The following is a 23,762-nucleotide window of genomic DNA, read 5'->3' as shown; positions in this document are numbered from 1 at the left end:
GTGGTCCTGCGCTCAATGAAACGTTCCCTTTAGGTGTTACTGAACTTCAGAACAGTTGAATCCATAGATGATCACCTAGAATAGATTATTCCAGCTACTTTTGTGGCAGAGAAGACAGAGACTGTTATCTAAGTAAGAACTGAATAGACTGATCAAATTTTGAAGTTGGCCCTGCTTTGAGCAGGGAGGTGGTTTAGATAACCTTCACGTTTCCCTTTGAAATCTAAATTACTCTGTGATTCTAATTTGTTCGTGTGTAGTTCATCTACCAGCCTTGTAGGGAGGCTGTATCGAGTGACAGTGTAATTTACTTTTTGCACTATTGTAGCAACAGTGGTCATTAGAATACCTGCCATTGCATGAATGTGCAGAAGGTTTAAAGAACCTGCACCCTCGTTATTAACTTTAATACCATTGTCTTTTTATATTTCCTACCACAGCTAATATTGTGTTTATCAAGAACTCAGCTATGTATATGTGTGTGTGTGTGTGTGTATTCTTGGATAAATTTGCCTAAAAACCAAATACTTCTGAGAGTGTTTTAGAAATATATCATTTGATCTTGCAGATTGATTCCAGTTTTGGTTTCGTGTGTCTCTTAATTGGAGCAGCACTGGATTTCTTGAGAAATAACGCACATTAAAAAAATCAATACTAAATTTACAGTAATTTTTCATAAAGAGAAGTTGGGATCTAAAGATTGTTGAAATAAAGAGCAGTTATGTGTAATACAATATGGCAAAACCTATATTGCATTTTTGAATCTATATAAAGCATTAATGCTTACAAAATCAAATCTACTGTGAAAAATAAGCTTTCTTATTTTTTTCTTTTCAGTACAATAAGACTGGGATTGTAATATGCGAATCGGACAGAGTACACAAAATAGTAGCTATGACTTTCTCCAAACTTGGATTGCACGCTGTACAACGAGTCGTTCAATGTCTTCCCTCTGTTTTGCGTGGCTCCACTGTGTATTTGTCCAGGAAACCATGTACAACTTGTGCCACATTCCTCATTCAAGGTATGTAATACATTTTTAATCCATCTTATTCAAGGTATATATAATACATTTTTAATCAATCTGCTTTAACTGCAGTTCTACCTGAATAAGAATTTTGTAAATGATCCCACTGAACATCATGTCTAGAAAAATGTTGTATGTGGCTCAGTCCAATAAATCCCTCCTTAGTCAAGTAATCCTTTTTTTATGCAGCTAGTCCCTTAGAAATGAGTGAGACTGCTTGCTTGGGAAAGGATTGGCAAACTGTGGGAGGTCAATTATGCAAGTGAAGTGCCAGTCGTTGCAATAGTTCTATATTCAATTCAGATCCCATTGCAATGGGAGTGGTTTAAGCCTGTGGGTAACTATGTAGGTTTTGGGCTCTAGTGTATACACAGAATTGCAATGCAATAGACAATTAGCCCACTGTTGTAAACACAAAACGTGTGAATTGAATGTCCCACCCACCTGTACGGCACTTTTAGTGACTTCCAGTTTTTGGCTCTAGGTTCAGTTACTTCAGTCTATTACTGGCCAATGGCTCCTGAAAAAAAGGGAGATGATGGAGATAATGGAGATGATGGAGATGATGGAGATAATGGAGATGATGGAAATGATGGAGATGATTCGGTGGTTATAGAAGATACCCAACAAGTTGACCATATGTTTCTTAAAAGTCATATAAGTAGCAGTGTGCTCTTACCAATGACAAGGTTTGAAACTGTGAAAATGATTGCAAAAAAAATACGATGTGAGGGACAGCTGAGCAGCAATTTTAACTTGCCCGATGAAGAAATTAAAGGCTTTGAAAAATATTATTCACTATTCAACATACGTAGCTGCAAAGATACGTGTCTCAAACGGCTGAAAAATGCTTATCGTTGCTATAAGTTTTTACTAGAATGTTCCCAACTTGAGAAAAAACCTAAGGAAGACGTTCATCGACATGCTTTGCAGCTTTGTTATTTTTTGGCAGCAAGATCTGGTAAGTTATGATAAGAGTATAAAAAGAATAAAATAGAACCGAATAGAAAGAATGGATTACTGTATTTTTTTTATTATTGTTGTTGATTCATTCAGCTAGTGCAAAAAGTAAATATTTTACAACATATGGGATTATCAGAGAAATTTGCATGCTTTCCTAACATAACTGCTAAAATAGTTTTCATTAATATATTTTTTACACTAATATTTAATATTATTGTTTGTAATGTTTGTTGCAATACTGAGCTTAAACCTAAAGCAGAAGGTGGAAACACATATTATAGAAACATAGAAAATAATATTTTATTACTTAATCTATTTTGGAGGGGAGAAACAATATTATAAACATATATATAAAAATTTAAACATTCTTAGTATATTGTTAATGTATGTAGGTGAACTTATGGCTAATTTCATCAATGGAAGATCTTGATGTATTTATAACCTTTTATATTCTGTTACCAGGATTTTGTATTAAGTTAATACTCTGCAATTACTAATCAAAGAGTAAGTGTACCTTAAGTCAGATTTTAAGTTCTTGTATTCTTCTGAAATCTGACATTTGTTGTACTCGATAGTAGTTACGTCTCATTGTGTTACTGTGTATGGGTATCTGTCTAGAATTGGATAATGTATATGCATGGAGGGATTCTTTCAACGTATACGCAGTCATTCATGCCTCATGTTTCTGTATCATTAAAGCACTACATGTTAATCTGTAAAATGTGTTCTCAAGTATGAAAAATATGTTTTTAAATGACATAAAATCTTCCTCCCTTCTAAAAGATGATCCAAACCGAGGTGTGGGATGTACACTCTACAGCCAGGATGGATATTTTGTAAGTGGATTGAATTCTCCAACACTTGTAAAATGTCTCTTCAGTGCTCCAAGGGATGCAGTTTATTTGACCCAATGTAGACACGTGCAGTGTAGATGCCTACTTCTGAGCTGTTGGCTCTGGCTCCTCTTTATAGTCAGTGGAGATCTAGAGTGTCTTTCATCCCAATCCAGTCTGGAATAGGCCAGGTAGACCTGTTTTTCTCCCTTGAATATAACGGGAGTTTAGGGTGACTAATTCAGGTATAGACACGTAGAGGAGTTAAGGGAGATTAATTTCCCTCATGAACACATTATCCCACAATAAATATGTTAATAGTGATGATAATATTTTATCATTTAACTTTAAAAAAATAGTCCCTGAGGCCCACTAAAAAGGAGGATGCTAAGTTTCTTGCAAAGGTAGAGAGACAAAAAGATGGTGATGAAATTGATGGAGAACAATGACCCGACTGGATGTAAAACCAAAATTAGCTCTTGACTGTGTTAAAACGGATAATGTGATGGGTTGGTAAGATACTTGTGGCAAAGTGTTAAAGCTGATTAAAAATCTGATATAAAAAGCTATAAAAACTTAGAAGTTATATGTACCTAGAAATACATAGACAGTATATATTTAGATTTTGAAACTATATTAGTAGATGGTTAAAATGTTGCTTATGTTTGGAAGGGTTTTAGATTTTGATTATCTTGTTTCATTTGGTGTTTTTTTTTTCAGTTTGGAGCAGGGTATAATGGATACCCCATTGGCATATTATATGCAAACTTGCCCAGTACAGGGAGAAGGAAGCAAAAGGCTGGACATGCAAAACGGGAGGTTGTTCTCCATGCCGAAGCAAATGTTCTCCTATACAGGTTATTGTTGCAAATCTAGTAATGGAGTGACTTTACAGGCATTCTTTATGATGATAGTTGTGAATAGTGTGTAGTGTAAGTCAGTGACTAACCATGGATTTTCTCTTTGACCTTTCCATCTGTTCTTCACCCATTAATCCAGTTTCAAAGACTTAAAATTTTACATCTCTGAGCTTATAATCAACATTTTAATGTGTGCATTTCCTCTTCTTCACCTCCAGAAAAGTGTGATACCACCTTATATTCCTGCACTGCCAAAATAGTCATCAGTCTTGTTGTGATGAAGTTCTAACCAGTTTTTAAAAGACACAGTCTACAACATTCTGCCTGGCAACCTTTTTTGGTGGTCCTTAGGCTAGCAAGAGTAGTGTCAAGTCAGCTAGATGCCTAAGACTCTAACCATCAATAGTTGGAGAATTGTTAGTCTGTAAAACCGTATGACTCATAATGGTAGCACTTTTGTGTACATAGAAGTAGAGGAAGCAACAAAGATCAGGTGTTTGAAGGGAAAATCAAGATGAAATAGGAAACTTGCAGGAGGAGATAGAGAGTAATCTAATTAGAAATAACAGTTGTCTTAGTTTAAGGAAATGTAAACATTATGTTTAGTTTTAGCTTTGTAGAGAACGAATTAATTGTGCAAATACATATATTTTTTCAGATCAAAGACTAAGATAGAAGAGAGTGATGTTCTTTATTGCATCAAACCTCCCTGTCGTGACTGTCAGAACCTTTTGAAGGAGGTGAAAATCAAGACAATCTATTGTGTAGAAGAACCGCCCCAAAAAAGTGAAGAAGTATGATTATATAATATTATTTATTTATTGTTATAATGTTATTCTATTTTTATGGTAGAGTTTCAGTTTCTTTGTAGCTGACTTGCAGACAAGCACATAGTTCTTACCCTTCTGTATAGGAGCGGAACTATTATAGCAGATAATCACCTACAAGATGCTTCATTCTTCATGCTCATATACAGCTGAACTTTTATGGCTTGCTTTCTGCCTTTGAAATCTTTACACTCAGATACTTCTAAAGTCAAGAAAGGAACAAGTTATGTATTTTACAATCTTGCACTGGGAAAGTCTAGCTACCCGTTTAGCTATATCTATATGGCAGAGCTCTGGAGTACTCCCTGTGTAGACCTCCAACATGAAGGAGTATCTCTGTCCTGCATTGCACACACTTAACTTTTAATCCCTCAGGGTAAATGCAACAGTCTTCTAAGTCTCACATTCTCATATTTGATGTGTCTGATGAGTTTGGTGTCACTGTTTACAGGTCTGCACCAAACAAGGTATTTTTGACTCCATCACAAGATATCTCCCTCCCTCTAAGTGGAAAGAACAAGTATTTTCTGAGTTTGGAAAGGAGTATTAATTATAAGGAAGTCCCTTAATTACTTAACAGGATTTATTCAGACGTAGTTTAAATCAAATAATTTGTGTATGGCTTGGAGAAATCTTTCTGAAGGAAAAGATCTCAGTCTTAGTTCAAGCCCAAGCATCCAGTTAATCCCATGTTCTAGATTAAATTCTACCCCTGTAAAGGCAGTCATAGCCAATGTATTCCAAAGTCTCCTTTGCCTTGGTTTTTACTGCAAAGATTTGCCTTTAGGAATCCCATGTCCTGAGACCAGTGGGAAGATGTGGAGCAATGAAGATTTACTTTCAGTAGAGTAGAATCTGGTTATGGAATATTTAAAGAAGTTGGATGTACACAAGATCATGGGACCTGTCAAGAAGGTGACTGGGAGTAGTTAGCATGGATTTATGAAGAGGAAAACATACCTGACCAACCTGACATCCTTTTATAATGATATGACCGGCTTGGTGGATGAGTAGAGAGCAGTGGATGTTTTTCATCCTGAGTTTAACAAGACTTGTAACACTGTCTCCCGCAGAATCCTCACAGACAGTGAAGAATGGACTGAAGGGGACAGTGAGGTGGATTGACAACTACCTGAGCCGCCAGACTCAGAGAGTTGTGATCAGCAGCACAGAGTCCAGATGGAGGCCTAGTGTTGTACTCCTGGGATGGACAGTAGGACCAAAACTGTTTAATTGCCATTAATGAGCTGGATGATGAGTCAGAGTGCCCCCTCAGGAAGTATGTAGATGATCCAAAACCAAGAGGAGTGGTTGGTGCACCAGATGGTTGATTTACAGGCGCCTTGACAGGTTGGAGAAATATAACAGGAATCTAATGAAGTTCGACAAAGGGAGGTGCAAAGCCTGTACATTTGGGGAGAAATAACCACATGCCCCAGTACAGGCTGGGCTGACCAACTGGAAAGCAGCTTTGCATAAAAGGACCTGGGGGCCCTGGTGGCTAGGGTGACCAAGATGCAGCAATGTGCCCTTGAGACAAAGGCCAACTGTCTCCTGAACTGTGTTAGGCAGGGCATTGTCAACAGGTTCAGATGGGTGATCCTTCCCCTGTGCTCAGCACTGGTAAAGCTGTGGTTGGAATGTTGTTTCCAGTTCTGGCCTTTCCAATACAAGAGAGAGATGGACACATGAGAGTGAGTCCTGCTAAAGACCATGAAGATGATTAATGATGAGAGCCTTTCTCATAGGAGGAGAGATTGAGAGAGCTGGGATTGATCAGCCTGGAGAAGAGAAAGCTCAGATGGGCTCTTATCCTTGTGTGTAAATACCTGATGGGAAGGAGTAAAGAAAAGCTAGACCTTTCTCAGTGGTGCCCAGTGATGGGACAAGAGGCAATGGGGAATGGCCTCAAGTTGTGCCAGGGGAGGTTTAGATGGGATATTAGGAAAAATTTCTTCACTGAAAGGGTTGTCAAGCGTTGGCACAGACTGCCCAGGGAAGTGGTTGAGTCACCATCCCTGGAGGTATTTAAAAGACATGTAGATATGCCACTTAAGGATATGGTATAGTGGTGGTCTTAGTGTTAGGTTAATGGCTGGACTTGATGATTTTGAAAGTCTTTTCCAACCTAAATGATTCTATGATTCTATAATTTGAAATACAAGAAATTCCACTAAAACATAATAAAAAGCCTTTTTACTGTGAGGACGATGAGAATTGAAACAGGGTACCCAGAGGGGTTATAGAGTCCCCGTCCTTGGAGACATTAAAAACCTGAGTGGACATGGCCTCAAGAGATCTGCTCCGGTTCACCCTACCTTGAGCAGGAGGTCTGAACTGGAGACCTACAAAAGTGGGTCCTAATCTCAGTGATTCTGCAAGTGCCTAATTTATTTGTTTACTTTTAAGTTTCTTTTTTCTTTTAGGATCCTCTACAAGATTTAAAGAAAAACTTTGACTATCATGAGGTAGGTTTGCATATTGAAGATTAAACTCAGGGTTGTAGTACTAAAAAGTATTTTTCAACGTTCATTTAATGAAAGCATAGAACAGTTTGCTTTGATATGTGTCATCCTTCTGGTTTGCTTTGTTTGTTTGTTGTTTTTTTTTTTCCTCGTTTTTAAGAAGCACATTTTCATTAGATGGAAATTTCATCAAAATATTGTGTTCATGAACCATTTGATGATATGTAAATATGTATTCACCTGAGTATACACATCAGAGCTTTTCAGTCATTATTTTGAAATTCATCAGTAGTTTTGAATTACATTCCCAGATGTAATAAAAAATAATTCAGGAAGTAGAAATCATGACAGAAGTGGAAGAAGATGATGTAGAAAAGTATCGCTTCACCTTTGCAAGATCCGTCAGATACATCTGATGGAAGTAAAGCAGTCTGAGCTGGGAAAAGAGAGAATTGGGATGCACAAAGCTATTGATGAACTTGATAAATGCTTAAAGGAGAGCAGGCTATGTAATTGACTTTTATCTTCCTCTATAGTAAAGGAGCTTTAGAACTGGAATAAGCAAGAATGAGTTCAAGGACCCATGTTTGTCCAGTGGTCCAGAGATCCTCATGATAGATTAACTAATAGCTGTTAGATATAATGGCAGATTTGAGCAGACAAATTGTGGAAAGCACTAAATAAATATTCACTTATGCTTTAAATAAATTTATTGAGGGTTGGTTTTGTTTTTTTTTTTACAGTGGAAACAGTGCAAAACTCAGCTTATGGCAGGTATGGCTAAGATTAATTTCCTTGTCCTTTTGTACTGTTTTATTTGGCTTCTTTTGATATTACTTGGTGTTTAAATTTAGAAGCATGGCATGTTACTGAGTATTTTTCTTTAAAGCCCTTTTTGCAGGATGTAATAAATATGACAAAATCTTATTATAAATTGCATAGAATTACTGTAAATTGAGTTACCCTAAAATTAGTTCTGCTCATTCCAATCTTCCTTTGGAACTATACGTTATAAATATCTGTACCCTGCAGAATCCACTTCTGACACAATGCTTCTGAATATGCAGAAGACAGAATTATAGAGAATTGTTGCCCTTGAGGTCTGTAGGTGGCCAGACCCCGTAACTGGTTACGGTTGAAAAGACAGAGGAATAACATAGCAAGTTTCTGGGTTTAATGATTTCTGCTCTCTTTCTTAGTCATTACTTTTTTTTTTTGTTTGTTTTCCCCAAATGACTAATCAGCATCCTCATGATAGTTTTCTTATTTCAAGCCTTTTCTGTGAATTTATTCTAGCCTTAAATGGATGTATCCAGATCTTTGGATGTACTGGGCTTGAGTCTTCTCCCCACAAAACTGACTTTGTGCTGTTCTGAGTTATGCCAGTTAGGGAGTCAGCTCATCTGCCACAGAATAATGTCATTAATACTGAAATTTTCTCCAATAACTTATTTCATAGATTTCATAGATTTCTAGGTTGAAAAAGACCTCAGAGATCATCCAGTCCAACTGTCCCTAATCCCCATTAACCATATCCCTAAGTAGTTCATCCACCTTATTCTTAAACACATCGAGGGATTATAATTTTATTTAGACTAGACAACCAGTAAAAACTAACAAGTTTTTAAGGACACTGAACAGCATTTTGACAATACACAACATCTTGTATACTTCTTGCTTGGTTTAAGCAAAAATGAACTTTAGAACTGAACTAAAATTTTGAAATCTTTATGATTTATAAGATGACATCATTGCCCTTACTGAAGGAGAATAGGGATTTGAAATCAAATCAAGAATTGGAACAAAACTAAAATTAGAAACTCAAAATGTTGCTGACCACATCTTCATAGAATGTGACGATACAGTGGACAAGTGAGTTGGGGAAAACTATGTAACTGAAGAGGAGTAAGGAACAGATTATTTTAAAATTAAGGAGAACAGCATGTATTTGCAGTAGAACAAAATCAAACTGATGGGATGAGTGAGAACCAGGATGGTGAAGTTCATGTAAGGAGGATGACAGGATGGCAGAAACAAACAAGTAGAGGCTCAGTGTCAAAGACAAGAAGGGACAGTCCTGAGTGTGACAGTGAAGGGAGAGAGGAAATAGTGTAGTTATTGACCATTCTGTACATGAAGAAAACATTATGGATTTGTAGGTTAAAAAGATGGAATTCAAACTTTAAAAAACCCCAACAACAAAACCCCAACCCAACACCCTTGTCACCACCACTGTCATTGGGGAGCCATGTTTATTTCTATGTAAAATTCAGTTAACTGTTTTTGTTGTTTGTTTGTTTTGTTTTGTTTTGTTTTGTTTTTTAATTTGGAAAATTCCCATTCATTTTAATATACTTTCTTTCTGAATAAAGTATCAGAGCCTGGACTTTGGTGTCCTGACTCTCAAACATTGTCCTAAACCAGTTGTGGCTTCTGAGACACCCAACTCAGAAGGTGGACTGTTAGTGGATAGTCTGTCAGTGCTGATAATGAAAGGAGAAGGGCTGATACACTGCTACTCTTCATGTAATCTCTTTTTATGTGTTATTCTTAATCAGACCTTTTTCTTTTCTGTCTTTCAGTACCCAGTGATTCAAAAGACGATGAAGGAACAGAGGAAATGAATGACGAAGGTAAAGTGAAATAAATTTAGTAAACTTTTCACTACTTGTCATAGTTTTTGGTTTTCCTAATTTCATCCCCTTAAACAAGGTTGAATAAATGTAATTGTCCTAAAGCAATGAGCTGGATATTACACAGCACAGAGAGCTGATGCACGAACTTCTGACTTATCTCTCTGGCAGCATGTTTGTCTTCATTTTAATTTCACTTTAAGTAAAAGTAATTGTATATTTTTTTTCAGTCTTAATATTATTGAACTCTTATTGAAAAATATAACATAAAAAGGGAAGGGTTTGTATTATGATAGTTGAAAGATATAAATTTTGAAGAAGAGTGTGACATAGGGGAATAGAATTGGCCATTCCTGATATTGGATATACGCATACTGTTTCTTCCCTCTTGAAGTCATTAGAAATTATCCCCTATACCAGCAGAAAAGAGTAGATAGCATTAAAAAAAAAAAAACACAAACAAACATACAAAAACAAAACACAAAACAAAACAAAAACCAGAAAAAAAGAGATCCAAGATACCTCTGCACTTTGTCAAGCTAAAGCTTCTGGGACAATCATTACTGTTTGCGTCAGAGGACCAGCAGGCATGGATGTGCTGATTGGGTAAAGTGCAAAGATAAGGCTCTTTACAGGGTAACTGGCTCATTGCACTCTGATACGTTATTAAGAAACAGTTCTTTAGTTCAACATGCATAGAAGTTATAACCATTTTCCCCAACTTTTCACCTAGGACTGTAGAGCTAGATAATTATCCTTTCTATCTCATTACCAGTAATTATTTACTCGTTTTATGACATTACCTACTTTTTCTCCAAGATGGTTTTGATTGGCTTTTCTGTCTATTGCTTCTTTCTAGGTTCTCCAATTCCTCCTCTGAAGAAAGAAGACTTGTGCATCTATTTAGCACTACATATGGAAAATTCATCAAGTGAATCACAGGAATCTGTGAGTTAAGTCAGCTCAAGCATATTCATTGTTATCATGGCTAAAAAAGCCATAGTGTCGTATAGGATCTTGACTTAAAAATTACTGACGTGGTGTGGCAGGCAGAATGATCTTAACTTGGGGAATTTTTACTTAGTTCAGTTTATTGCCAATAAATACACACTTCTATTTCCTGAATTGGGATTGAGGATAAAAAGAAAACATAAGGAGTTAAACTCCAAAGTAAACATCCTTCCCCCATTTTTTTCCAGGTTCAACTCAAGCCAAACACCTACCCTCTCACCTTCCTAGTCTCAACTTCCCTTGTTTTCACCATAGGTTACTGGTCCCAATTCCTTCAGTGAGGCGATGGGTGGTGCAAGAGGTTGGGGCTGTGTGCGAGATAGTTCAACTACAGCTGCTCTGTGCTTTTTCCCAGTTTTCCTCTGCTCTTCCATGCTTCCTACTGGCCCTGTCCTGACATGAGTTATCTGCTGTCAGTGGTCCCTCAGGAGTGTCCCTGCCTCAGTGTGGGTCTCTTGGGGGCCACAGTCCTGCAGTTAGGATTTTAATCTATTATATGTTTAGACTCTAGTAATTTTTGATAAATTAAAGCTGTTTGAGTTTTTGAAGCTACATAGATGTCTGGTGGTTTCTACCATGAATGTCCTTTGAGTAGTGTTGGCATTCATTTGAAACTTCACCTTGTCACTCCTTTCTCCTGTTTTGGTAGTCTGCTAGACCAGCTATTGGGATATTCGTCTCCTTTCTTTTTCCATGATTTTACTGATTACAGACTTTCCATAGGTCTACCTCTTACCCCTTTCTGGACTCTAGTCAAAGTACTTGTGCTGTTGATCTAGAATACAACAATTGAGTTATGTGCTGTAGACAGCAGAACTGACTGAAAATCCACAGGAACCAGCACATTCTGAGACGGCTTAATCCCTACCTTTTTGCAGTAAATGTCATTCTTTTTCTGTGAGATCCTTTGGATACTATTACATTACATGCACATAATCTGGATGGACTCTCATTCCCTGAATGAGAGAATATACATTCATTTGTATATGTGTACATTTATTTTTGTGTGTGTATGCAGTATTGCAAAACTGGAATCGTTATCTGTGAAGCAAGCAAGCCAAAAAGGATCATTGCCCTGGGCTGCTCAACAGAGGAACTTCATGCTGTGCCAAAAGTGCTGTTAAGGTTTCCTAATGCACTGAAAGGCTGTGAAGTTTACATGTCTCGGATGCCTTGCATTTATTGTGCAAAATTGCTGGTTCAAGGTCAGTATCAGAACTGAAATATCTCCTAGAATAAGATTGCACATGTGGCATACTCACAGGCTGGTTAATTAGTCATGCCAGTCATTTCTCTTCCTCTTTATTCCATTTTTGCTCTCTGTATTTTTCCTCACTTGGTTCTATATGAACCAAGTTCATATGAACAACTGATAATGCACTACCTATATGTTGAATTTTCTGGGGTTTTTAGATGCCTAATTGATAAACATATTTTTCCTCTACAATAACTTCAATAACTTCCTGTATCTTTTTAAAACAATCTGCTTGTTTTGGAAGTTTTTACCATCTGGTAAATACAAGTAGAGACAAAAGTTTAATCACCTGGGAAAAAAAAAAAAATCATGAATTGTAGATAAAGTTTCCCTTTTGACAATGGAAATAATGTGTTAATAAAAGAATATTTTAGTATTATTTTACTAATGTGGATAAAAGCTGCATCTTACTTAAGTATATTCCATATCACTTTATGTTTCTTAATGAGAAAAATGACCACCCGCGTATTTCACATTTAATATTAATCTTGCATATATATTTTCTTTATTCAGCACAAGTCTCACAAGTGTATTACTGGCCCAATTTTGAAATGAAAATGGCAGAAAATGACCGAAGTGATGATCTGGTAAAACATGCTAACGCCATCTTTACAGAAAGCTATGTTGTTGCAGCAGTATATGTACCAACAATAGACAATCGAAGAAAGATGCAAATACTTAATTTGAATAAAAGAGCATCTCCCAGTGATGATCAAATCCAAATTACATCTGTATTTGATAAGAAAACCAATGTGAATATTTTAAAGTGTTTTAACTTGGAACACCTGAAAGAAGACGAACTGAAAAAATTTAAAGAAAATCTTACTACAGCAAAGGATTGTTTTAAAAGTCTGGCAAGCTGCAAAGATGAAGAAATAATAGTCCTAGAAGAGAAGAAAACTGCTGTAAAGAATAATCCTAAATACACCCATCCGTTGCAACTCTGTGATTTATTAGCATCCAGAAGTGGTAAGTAGATCAATATTACTAAATTTAGCTCAGTAATTCACACAGTGTAGAAATCCTACGCATTTAGTCGCATTTCTGGAGATGTAATGTACTGAAAAATCTTTAATTGATTACATTGCATTCTCTTAGCTAATTCACGAAACTCTGCGTATCTAACCACCTTTAGTATCGTGGTGATATTTCCTGTGTTATAAAATCAATTCATATTGCATCGTCTTACAAAACCTATCCAGGTTATCTGATGAAGGCTGGTAGTGCAAATTCGGCAAAAATCTCCCTAAGAGAAAAACAGAGTGTATCATAACTAACACATGGAAGTTTCTTTGCTGAAGGGGAAGTTGCTCCAGCGTGAGCCCCAGGGCTGAGGAAGACTCAAAGAAACACAGTGCAGAGGTGTTTAGTTGAGCTCTTTCCATACCGCTAGCAAAAGTAGAGGAAGAAGAAGGATGTGCTTCTCCCGTCTTCCTCACCAGGTGGGGATTTCTAACTCCTTAGGCTGATTCCAAGAGACTCTGGCTGGGGTCAGTTTCTCTGTGGTATCAAATGTCAGCAGTCCATTCCGATGCTGGGTTTTGGTGAGCTTTCCTGTTTTTTCATTAAAGATTTGCAAAACTGAAGAAGCACTGCTATGATATGTAAAAAGAAAAGAAAGTTGGACATACTTGTCTGTCACTTTCTCACATCATCCATTAGTCCGGCTGGTTGTGGTTGGTGACAACGAAGACATTAGGATGTTTTTTTGTTCAGTTATACCTGTGCAGGTTGAGAATAGGGTTCACTAAGCAGCATGGAAAGGGTTTTCCACTTTATCCCAAGTCTCTACTACTGTTTCCCAATGCTTTTCCTTATGTTAGTTAAATGCATTTGGCTGCTTTATGGAACAGAAAGCATTGCAGATTTTGACTGCATTTTAATCATCATAATAGTTGCTCATTGATAGCAAAGTGGAGTCTTATGGTTCTCAGCTGTATATCAGGTCTCCCCATCAGCATCATGCCCCACCAGCTCCTCTGGGTTGCCAGAAAGTGGAAAATTTCTAGTTTTCCTTTCTCTGTCTAGCAAAGGACAATTTTGGGGGATCATTTCCTCTTGTGGCAAGGAAGAGGGAGGGAGAGATCCTGGGAAATAGATGTCATTGTATGTGCCTGTGCCTTGAGGAAGGTCTAACAGAACTTGCTCTTCCAGCAGGAAAAGTAGTTTTTAAACTCTTTCTGAGCCTAAATGATAGAAAGCATGCTAGTCTCAGCAGTGGGGAAGGTCAATGGTTTTGATACGTCCACACAAGAGCTCTAGATAAGGTAATTGAGATGTACTACAGGAGACAGAGAGCTATGAGGACTGGAGGTAAGGGCATTAATTAGCCTAACATCTGGTTAGCCTTCTTGTCAGCAGTTTACCTGGTTCGATATTTTCTGGAGGCTGTCGAGCAAGGGACAGCAACTTTTGTCTCAATGGGTGTGTTGTGCATCCTTCTGAACCAGCAGGCATAAGCAAGCAAGTCACACCTTTTGACCTGCAGGTTTGCTGTAATATTATGGTGGTGTACAAATTTATAACTGTGATTATTTGACTGTTTATCCTCAGACAATAATAATGGAGTGGGGACGATGATTTACAAGGAAGACAACATTGTAAGTAAAGATTTATGTGGTCTAGGAAATTGTGCTTGTCTTATAAAAAAGTCTAATTATGATCTAGTGTCATATGAAAATAATGCCTGTAAGATTGCTATGTGATAAGTCACCAAGCATGGAAATGTTTTAAAAAGCCCATTTCTGCCATAAGAAATGTACTTTTAGTTTACTAGGCTTGTGTTTATGCATGTAAATGAGGAAGTTAACCTGCGTCATGTGGACTTTATTAAAAAATAAGTTAATGGAGTTGCAGTAGTATAAAACAACTTTTTGTGAAAAAAAAGTTTACATTCCCTAACTCCAACCAGAACATTAAGATGATGGATTATTTAATATATAATCCACAGTTAGAAGAGGTGAAGACATATGTTTGCTAAACTTTAAAGTAATGAGCTGATGTCCCTGATGACATTGCTACTATTATCATATTGAAATTCCAGCCTTATTTTTATTTTATGTTTCTAAAGTGGATACAACTAAGAAAATGTAGCTAACATTTTCCAAATCCTTTTGGTAACTTGGTGTTTATCAGCCTCTTTTGTGTTTATTTTTCTTCCTAATCAACTTTTCTGTGATGATTGTTTATAAGCATTGTATTTCACATTCATAGGAAAATGTATTTCTGGAAACAAATTATCCTTTTGGGGAAAAAAAATTTCAGGATTTTCTGAAGCTTTGTGTGTCATATGAATATATGATTAGGATCCACAGTCAATCATTTTGAAATGGAGATCTGCATAAACATTACCAAACAGCATCACATGAGGACTCTCACTGAAGTTATTAACAGCTTTTAGGAGCTGGATTAGGCTGTAAATAACTAAAGGTCCCAGAACAACATCACCTTTTGTTTCTTTCTATGTTGTTTCTTTCCAGGTTGCCCTGGGCTACAGTGGATATCCAAAAGGGGCAATGAATAGTTTATTTTGTAAGAAGGCAGATGTTGATTGTGACCAGCATGCAATTGTATGTGCAGAAGCTAATGCAATTATTATGAGGTACGAACTCATTAAATATTTTGAAGGAATTAGACAAAAAAAGTCTTGGTGTTGGGTGCCTCATTAATGAAGAAACAGCTCTCTGACAATCTACCATGGAAACTTCCAAAGCATAGAAAGGAGTAGTAATGTTACATGCTATGGAAAGGAATTTAGTCTTATAAGGCACTGAGTACAATTGTAGATATAAGTCCATGTGGTCTTATATTCTAATACACTCAGCAAACTTATGCGACAGAGTCTCAGAGGTTCCTGCTAGTCCCATGTCTCTGACCTCATGTAAGCCCAGTTCATGTGGGCAGTCATGGGCAGGGGGTCTTCACATATTCTGGAGACAGGAGTAGCCAGTAGCAGAGATACTGCTTCTATGTGGTCTTTGCTATTATTTAGCTGTTGGAAATATAGGACATCACAGCTGAGTGACTCACACTGCCTCCTTCAACACATGCAAACTGAGTTTCATGAAGTTTCCTGCCTACGGGCGGTTTCTCTGCAGACTGACAGTGCTGTTGCAAATGCTTGTGCACATGTTCCTGGCTGATGGTCTTTCTTCCAACTTAGTGGAAGAAAGTGGACAGTATGTTGACTGAATGCTCTGCTGTCACCTACTCATATTCAGGTGATTATGGTTTGGTGGTGAAATGATTTCTGGATAAACATTTCACAAACCAGAGTATCTGACTTACAGTGCTGTGAGTACACGAAGAGTAGGTAGATCCATTTCCTAAATTGGTGAGCTCATGGTACGTACTGCAAGTATTTGCTTGTCATGGCTTGGAGTTCCCTTACTCACCTCCTTTGGCCAGTGATAGAAGAGAAAAAAAGAGAAGAACCCACTCTAGATTCCAAGGGAAATAATTCCTCCTGAAAACACACCTTGTTTGTAATTGTGACAATGTTGTATTTTTTCAGTTCTGAGAGAGACCTGTGTAATGCTGAACTCATCACTTCACGTAAACCCTGCCATGACTGTCTGAAACTGATCCGAGCAAAGAATATAGCAAAAGTCGTTTGGCCTCTGCGAGACAGAAATGTAGGTGCTTATAGAGACGGTTAAAAGCCGGGTGTCGTGGTTCAAGGCTTGCTGTTCCTTTGTCCCCTCTCTGCGGACATCTTCCTAAAAACCTTGTACTTTCCCTTTGCTGGGGAGGAATTGTACACTCTTCACCCTTCCAGGCTGGGCTCTCATCTGCATTGCCAATTTCCAGCTTGTTTGCAGCGCTGGAAGTAGGCTGAGTGCCAAGGGGAGGATATTTCTTGCGGGGGTAGGGGTGGTAGAGGTGGCTGCTCCCGCTCTGATGGGGAAGGGGACAGTGATGAAAGGTCATGCTTACAAGCTATGCTTTGTCTCCTTCAGCAAGCAGGGAAGATCTTGCCTACCAAGGCACATAGCCTTTAGATGGAGCTTCATGGGGCCCACCCTGCCCTTCTGCCTCCCAAAATGGGCTCTGCTCTCCTCTCCACCTACATAGGGACAGCGTTGGCTGTGGCGGTTTCTCTGTCTTTGTGGTCATGTACTTTTTCTGAACAGCTTATGCTCTGCTAAAGGCATGCGTATGGCTCCCTAGAAATCCAGGGTCTACATGCTTGCCTGTCTTACAGTCTAAATATCCTAGCAGGGGCAGCTCTTTACCTTGGAGACAGTGGTAAGGACTTTATAAACTTTGTTAGAATCTTTGTCATTCTGTCTTAGAAGTAATGTGTAGAGATGATAACACAATGAGGAGAACAATAAGAGAAAATACTGTACAGAATGAGAAAAGTTAAGAATATTCACTGTCCAAATAATACTCACAAGAAGACAACACCTAGTTGTTGCACAGTAGAAAACAAAACCAGCCATTATCTTGTAAAGGGCCTGGTAGTGTTCTCCCATGCGTTGCTTTCACACTCAGCTGAAGTTGCTATTCTGTAGCACATTTAACTGTTAGTAAAAGCAATGACTATGGAAGTTTCTTACTTGCTGTAGATTCAGGTAAACACCTAGTTGGAGCAGGTGATTAGATCCCTTTGTGCTGGTAGGGGTCACTGACTTCAGATAATCCTTACTCTTTCTTCTCTTTGTTCACACTATCTCCTCCTGACTTAACTTCATAAATTCACTCCAGTTTGAACAGTTTTAAAAACATAAGGCAATTCATAGGCAATTACTGATGTTTTCCTGATTCATCACCAAATATAAGAGAAACATTTGTTTTGCAAGTGAAGACATTTTTAATACTTTTCTTGAGACTAGCTAGATCAGAACAGGATTGGATGTGAAATACCCAGCATGACATGTAAGCTGTTGCAAGGTAAGAAGCCTCTTATGTGCTTTGGCCCAAGAATAGTGATGCCAAAGAAGATTTTTTTGTGTATCATCAGACATAAATTGTGTCATGACTTTGATTCTACATTAACACAACTGTATTTAATAGATAGAGTACATTGGGACTACTACTGGTTTTCACAGAATCACAGAATGTTAGGGATTGGAAGGAACCTCAAAGGATCATCTAGTCCAATCCCCCTGCCTGAGCAGGACCACCTAGATTAGATCACACAAGAACGTGTCCAGGCGGGCAATGCGCTCTTGCGGCCCAGAAGGCCAACCGCATCCTGGGCTGCATCAAGAGGAACGTGGCCAGCAGGTCGAGGGAGGTGATTCTCTCCCTCTACTCTGCCCTCGTGAGACCTCACCTGGAGTATTGCGTCCAGTTCTGGAGCCCCCAACATAAGAAGGACATGGACCAGTTGGAGAGGGTCCAGAGGAGGGCCACGAAGATGATAAGAGGGCTGGAGCACCTTTCCTATGAGGACAGGCTGAGAGAGTTGGGGCTTTTCAGCCTGGAGAAGAGGAGGCTCCGGGGTGACCTTATAGCGGTCTTCCAGTACCTCAAGGGGGCCTACGAGAAAGATGGGGAGAGGCTGTTCAGGAGGGCCAGTTGTGATAGGACAAGGGGTAATGGTTTTAAAATAGAGGGAGGTAGATTCAGATTGGACATTAGGAAAAAATTTTTTACCATGAGAGTTGTAGAACACTGGAACAGGTTGCCCAGAGAGGTGGTGGATGCTCCATCCCTGGAGACGTTCAAGGCCAGGTTGGACGAGGCCCTGAGCAACCTGATCTAGTTGGAGATATCCCTGTTCCTTGCAGGGGGGTTGGACTAGATGACCTTTGAAGGTCCCTTCCAGCCCTAGCCGTTCTGTGATTCTGTGAGACTCCACAACCTCTCTGGGCAGCCTGTTCCAGTGTTCTGTTACCTTTACTGGGAAGAAGTTCTTTCTCATGTTTAAGTGGAACCTCCTATGTTCCAGCTTATATCCATTTCCCCTTGTCCTATCATTGGATGCCAGTAAGAAGAGCCTGGCTCCATCCTCATGACAGTCACCCTTTACTTATTTATAAACATTAATGAGGTCCCCCCTTAGTCTCCTCTTCTCCAAGCTAAAGAGAACCAGCTCCCTCAGCTTTTCCTCATAAGGGAGATGCTCCACACCCTTCATCATCTTTGTGGCCCTGTGCTGGACTCTCTCAAGCAGTTCCCTGTCCTTCTTGAACTGGACACAATATTCCAGATGCGGCCTCACCAGGGCAGAGGAGAGGGGGAGGAGAACCTCTCTCTACCTACTAACCACACCTCTTCTAATACACCCCAGGATGCCATTGGCCTTCTTGGCCACAAGGGCACATTGCTGGCTCATGGTCACCCTGCTGTCCACCAGGACCCCCAGGTCCCTTTCCCCTGGGCTGTTCCCCAACAGTTCAGTCCCCAACTTGTACTGGTACATGGAGTTGTTCTTACCCAGATGCAAGATTTCATTCTTTCAAAGATTTATCAGATTCATCAGATTTATCAGATTTCATTCTTTCAAAGAATTATCTCAGTGGATATGTGCATATGGATCTGTATAGAACTGAGACCATATAGTTTTACTGATTAGTGAAGTAGCGTTATTTTTTCCTTTATCAAAGTATAGCTCACTAACACAAATTATTTTTAATGAGCTTGATTTTTTAGAGACTTTTTAGCAGAGATTAGTGTGCTAGATGAGTTAATTATTTTTTAAAAAAAAGCTTGTCAGATAATATAAAAATAGAAACATGAAATCAGAAAATTGTTTTAAAAAGTCTTTCATAGTGTTTAATGGTGTGTATTATACAGTTCTCACTCACTGTGTTGTTTTCTTTTCTTATTAGCAATCCGGAGGATTAACTGAAAATCCTTCAGGTAATTATGTCCAAATAAGATAATAGCAAATATGAAAAGGACAAGTCATAGAATCGTGTTAATTTTTAGCTACCGTTACGACTGGCTCTAAAATATGACCGTATCAGAGGAGGAGTGGAAGAAACTGAACTACATGAGATGATGACATGGGCTAAATATGAGACCAAGATATAAGCATTTTGATTACGTAGGTGGTGGGGTACAGTCTATTAGAACAGGGACAGCTCACACCAACTTGGAAGTGGAAAATGTACAATGGTTGCATCAAAGCACTTCTTTGAAATCACCAAAATGCTGCTTTTTGTTAGCAACCCTCCCTTGATGAACTAGTTAATTTAGTTAGGGAATGCATCCTTATCAATTGTTCCTTGTTCATGTGTCTTGTACTTCTGCTTTCATTTCAGAGGGGCAGTCTATGGCTACTGCTGCTGCTGTTAAATCAGAATAAAGCTCCACAACATCAACAGGAGCTTTAGGATCCAAAGCCCCCAGGCCCCTCCATTTTGTTCAGTGGTGTTGAGATAATCATCTTGCAATGTCAGCGGCTCTGGTTGTGCCCGCTCCCTTCCAGAAGCACACCTTTTACCAAACCCCCTGTCACTCCTGTTCTTGTTATTGCTTCTGCTATGTTCTGCAGGAATTCGGTTCTGTCTGTATCTTAAGGGTGGAAAAGCGTTTGCTTTCTATGTACCTCTAAGGAGTGGTCATAACTAATTGTGTGGTGTCTGTAGCCGTGAAGACATTCATGGTTTCCTGCAGTCCTTCTTCCTTCTGCAGCTTCTCTTCTCTTGGATTAGTCAGAGCATTTGAATGAGCATTTTTCCTTTTCCTTTACTGCAGTTTCCCATCCTCCCTCACATTTATTTTATTTCATTTGTTCTTCTTATTTTTCAATTATATTCTTTTTTTTACACTGTAATCTTTTTTACCTGGAAAGTAAACAGTTCCCTGTTTCTTTGCCTGTCTTTGTCCAGGGATATTTGGTGCTTTTGCGTCCTTTCCCATTCCTTCTCCCCTTTTCCCCGGTATAATATATTGTTTAATTTTGTTTCTTGTTCATAGACCTCTTTACATGTCCTCTGATAGGTTCATACCTGGTTTTGATTGGTCTTTGTGCTATGTTGATCATGATTTAGACTTAAATTTGATCTCCATCCTTGAAACACCAGACCAATTAATGTAGAATATGCTTTCACATTCTTCTGGGCGAAATCATTTTGCTTTAAATGAGCTAGGGGTTTGCAGACTATGCCGCTGATGAATGCTTTTGTCCTTGCCTTTAAACTCCCTCAACTGCAGTTTCAATACTGGGATATTCTAGGACAACTCTAAACTCAGAATCAGCTATGGAAATCCTCTTGATTTTTAAAATATCATTGGGAGAATGCTGGTGTTTGTGGCTTGTTAGCTTCAAGCAATTATTCTTCTTACACAGCCTCTGTAGAGTGAGATCATCAAAGTGAGATCATCATTAAAGCAACCTTATAAGATAAGGTTATATCACCTACAATAAAAATAAATTTGTTTGCAGTTTTCAACATGTGTCCTCTGACTGTGTTCCCTTTGGAGATGGTAAAATGAGACCATCACAAACCAAATGGCAAAGCCCATGAAATGATGGCAAAGCCATCCAGAGGGACCTCAACAAGCTGGAGAGGTGGGCCTGTGAGAACCTCATGAAGTTCAACAAGGCCAAGTGCAAGGTCCTGCATGTGGGTCGGGGCAATCCCAAGCACAAGTACAGGCTGGGTGGAGAATGGATTGAGAGCAGCCCTGAGGAAAAAGACTTGGGAGTGCTGGTGGATGAGAAGCTCAACATGAGCCAGCAATGTGCACTGGCAGCCCAGAAAGCCAACTGTATCCTGGGCTGCATACAAAGGAGCGTGGCCAGCCAGTCAAGGGAGGTGATTCTGCCCCTCTGCTCTTGTGAGACCCCACCTGGAATACTGTGTTCAGCTCTGGAGTCCCCAGCACAAGAAGGATATGGAGCTGCTCGAGCGGGTCCGGATGAGGGCCACAAAGATGATCCGAGGGCTGGAACACCTCTGCTATGAAGGCAGGCTGAGAGGGTTGGGGCTGTTCAGCCTGGAGAAGAGAAGGCTCCGGGGTGATCTTATAGCAGCCTTCCAGTACTTAAAGAGGGCCTACAGGAAAGCTGGAGAAGGGCTTTTTACAAGGGCATGTAGTGAAAGGTCAAGGGGGAATGGCTTTAAACTGAAAGAGGGCAGATTTAGATTGGATATAACGAAGAAATTTTTCACTCTGAGGGCGGTGAGGCACTGGAACAGGTTGCCCAGAGAAGTTGTGGATGCCCCATCCCTGGAAGTGTTCAAGGCCAGGTTGGATGAGGCTTTGGGCAACCTGGTGTAGTGGAGGGTGTCCCTGCCCATGGCAGGGGGGTTGGAACTAGATGATCTTTGAGGTCCCTTCCAACTCTAACCATTCTATGATTCTATGATAGTACTTGGTACTCATGTTGGAGTGGGTGTTGCTATGAGCAGACACATATTCGTTTCCCTCACACAAAGTACATGCAAGTCTTGGACAAACCTCTGTTCTTCATTTCACCCTTTTCCTCTGTTATCTGGTATGAAAACATGGAGGCTCTGTGCTTAGTGTGGAAACTGAGAAGGCAGCAGCAGCAGGAGGATTTTGATACAGGGTAGCACGGTCGTGTGTGTCTGTGTGTATGTATGCAGCACGGGCATGAAGAGTGGCTGTAATTTCCAAGGACATGCCACTCATTGTATGATGTAGGTATGACTAAGCCATGCTGCAGGACCTTTAGCCTGCAAGAGGACCTTTACAGATCTAAATGCTATATTGAAAAGTAGCATGATAGTATCTTAAGCTGAAAATCTCTCCATTCTTCTCAAACTGTCATGCACAAGCCTAATTTTCAAATAAGATAAAGTCTTGAGAATAAAGTTGTGCAGCTCGTATTTTAACTGCAACAACTTCCCCTGGGTCATGCGGAAACCCATGAAACTGTCAGAAATTTAATCCCCATTGCAATTGCATCCCAGTCTGATATGTTAAGTGCATGCCCATCACTCCTGTCAAAGATGGAGCAAGAACTTGTGTAGGAGACTTTTGCGAAGACTGCTGAAATGACTAATTTTTTTCCAGCCGACATTGTCAGCTAACTCACTGCATAATACTAGGACTTCCCTATCAGAGATGATGTTTGTATACGTCAGATGCTGTCTTTTTTAGTCACTGTATTATGTATATTTTTATGTGTACGGGTATGCTGCATAATTTTTAAAAAGTGTCATATTATGTTAATGCCACTGAAATTAAATAATCACAAAACGTGTATATGCACATAGTGCCTCCCCCCCCACCAGGCTTACAGCTATCATTTGCTAACAAAATATTTGGTTGTGGCATTACTGAGAAAATTTTCATTACTATTTCACCACCCTACCATACTGTGTCAAATTATTTGTCCTAAGAACCATTCATTTAATGGAGTAAGACAAAGCTTAGGGTGATCTCTCTTGTCTGTATTATAGGATACCAGTAATGTAACCAGGGAAAGTAGGAAGTGTTCAGGACTTAATCCTATTAAGCCAAAGCAGAATAAATGCGGATACAGTTAGACAGAGGTGATTAAGGTGCTTAGCTTTTTTATTATAAATCGTCAAGCTTTGTATGTGATTGTATTCCTATAAATCACAAAGCAATTTATCTTAGCCTTGTAAGCAAATGATTTTTACAGGCATTTTGCAAGCATTTGCACAAAAAAATACAGAACTGATAGTAAAGGCTTAGCCTTCCTTGTGATAAATATCATAGCCACAAAAGGATAATTATTTTCATGACAATGTTCTTGGATAAATAACATAGATTAGATTAGATTGGATTAGAACTAGCAAGAGCTAATAACGAGAATAAAAATGTTATTTTTTTCCAGTTGAGTTGTTCAAGGATGAAGCCGTTATTGCAGCTGTCTGATTTTGGATTCTGTGCCGTGCTGACACTGAAGTAAAGGAGGAAACCATGCTGCTTTCAGACTAGTACTATAAAAATGTATGTGAAAGCTGAAACTTCCTCTCCTTGCCAGGGCAGGT

At 39.0% G+C, this 23,762-nt stretch overlaps 1 protein-coding gene across 1 annotated transcript; it reads left to right on the top strand.

Annotated features, from left to right (window-relative positions):
* The first annotated feature begins 894 nt into the window (after positions 1–894).
* On the top strand, positions 895–20,134 carry LOC147528905 (uncharacterized). The gene is made up of 17 exons (XM_086610751.1): positions 895–1,024; positions 1,512–1,988; positions 2,774–2,826; positions 3,544–3,680; positions 4,342–4,477; positions 6,937–6,978; positions 7,719–7,749; positions 9,558–9,608; positions 10,468–10,556; positions 11,638–11,824; positions 12,388–12,843; positions 14,428–14,474; positions 15,354–15,475; positions 16,388–16,508; positions 16,652–16,702; positions 19,656–19,686; positions 20,091–20,134. The coding sequence occupies exons 1-17, from the start codon at positions 895–897 to the stop codon at positions 20,132–20,134; spliced, it is 2,205 nt and encodes a 734-aa protein (XP_086466877.1).
* Positions 20,135–23,762: the final 3,628 nt, after the last annotated feature.

Source organism: Tauraco erythrolophus, chromosome 4 (assembly GCF_009769465.1).
Source record: "Tauraco erythrolophus isolate bTauEry1 chromosome 4, bTauEry1.pri, whole genome shotgun sequence".
NCBI lineage: Eukaryota > Metazoa > Chordata > Aves > Musophagiformes > Musophagidae > Tauraco > Tauraco erythrolophus.
This window is presented reverse-complemented; position numbering and strand designations above follow the sequence as displayed.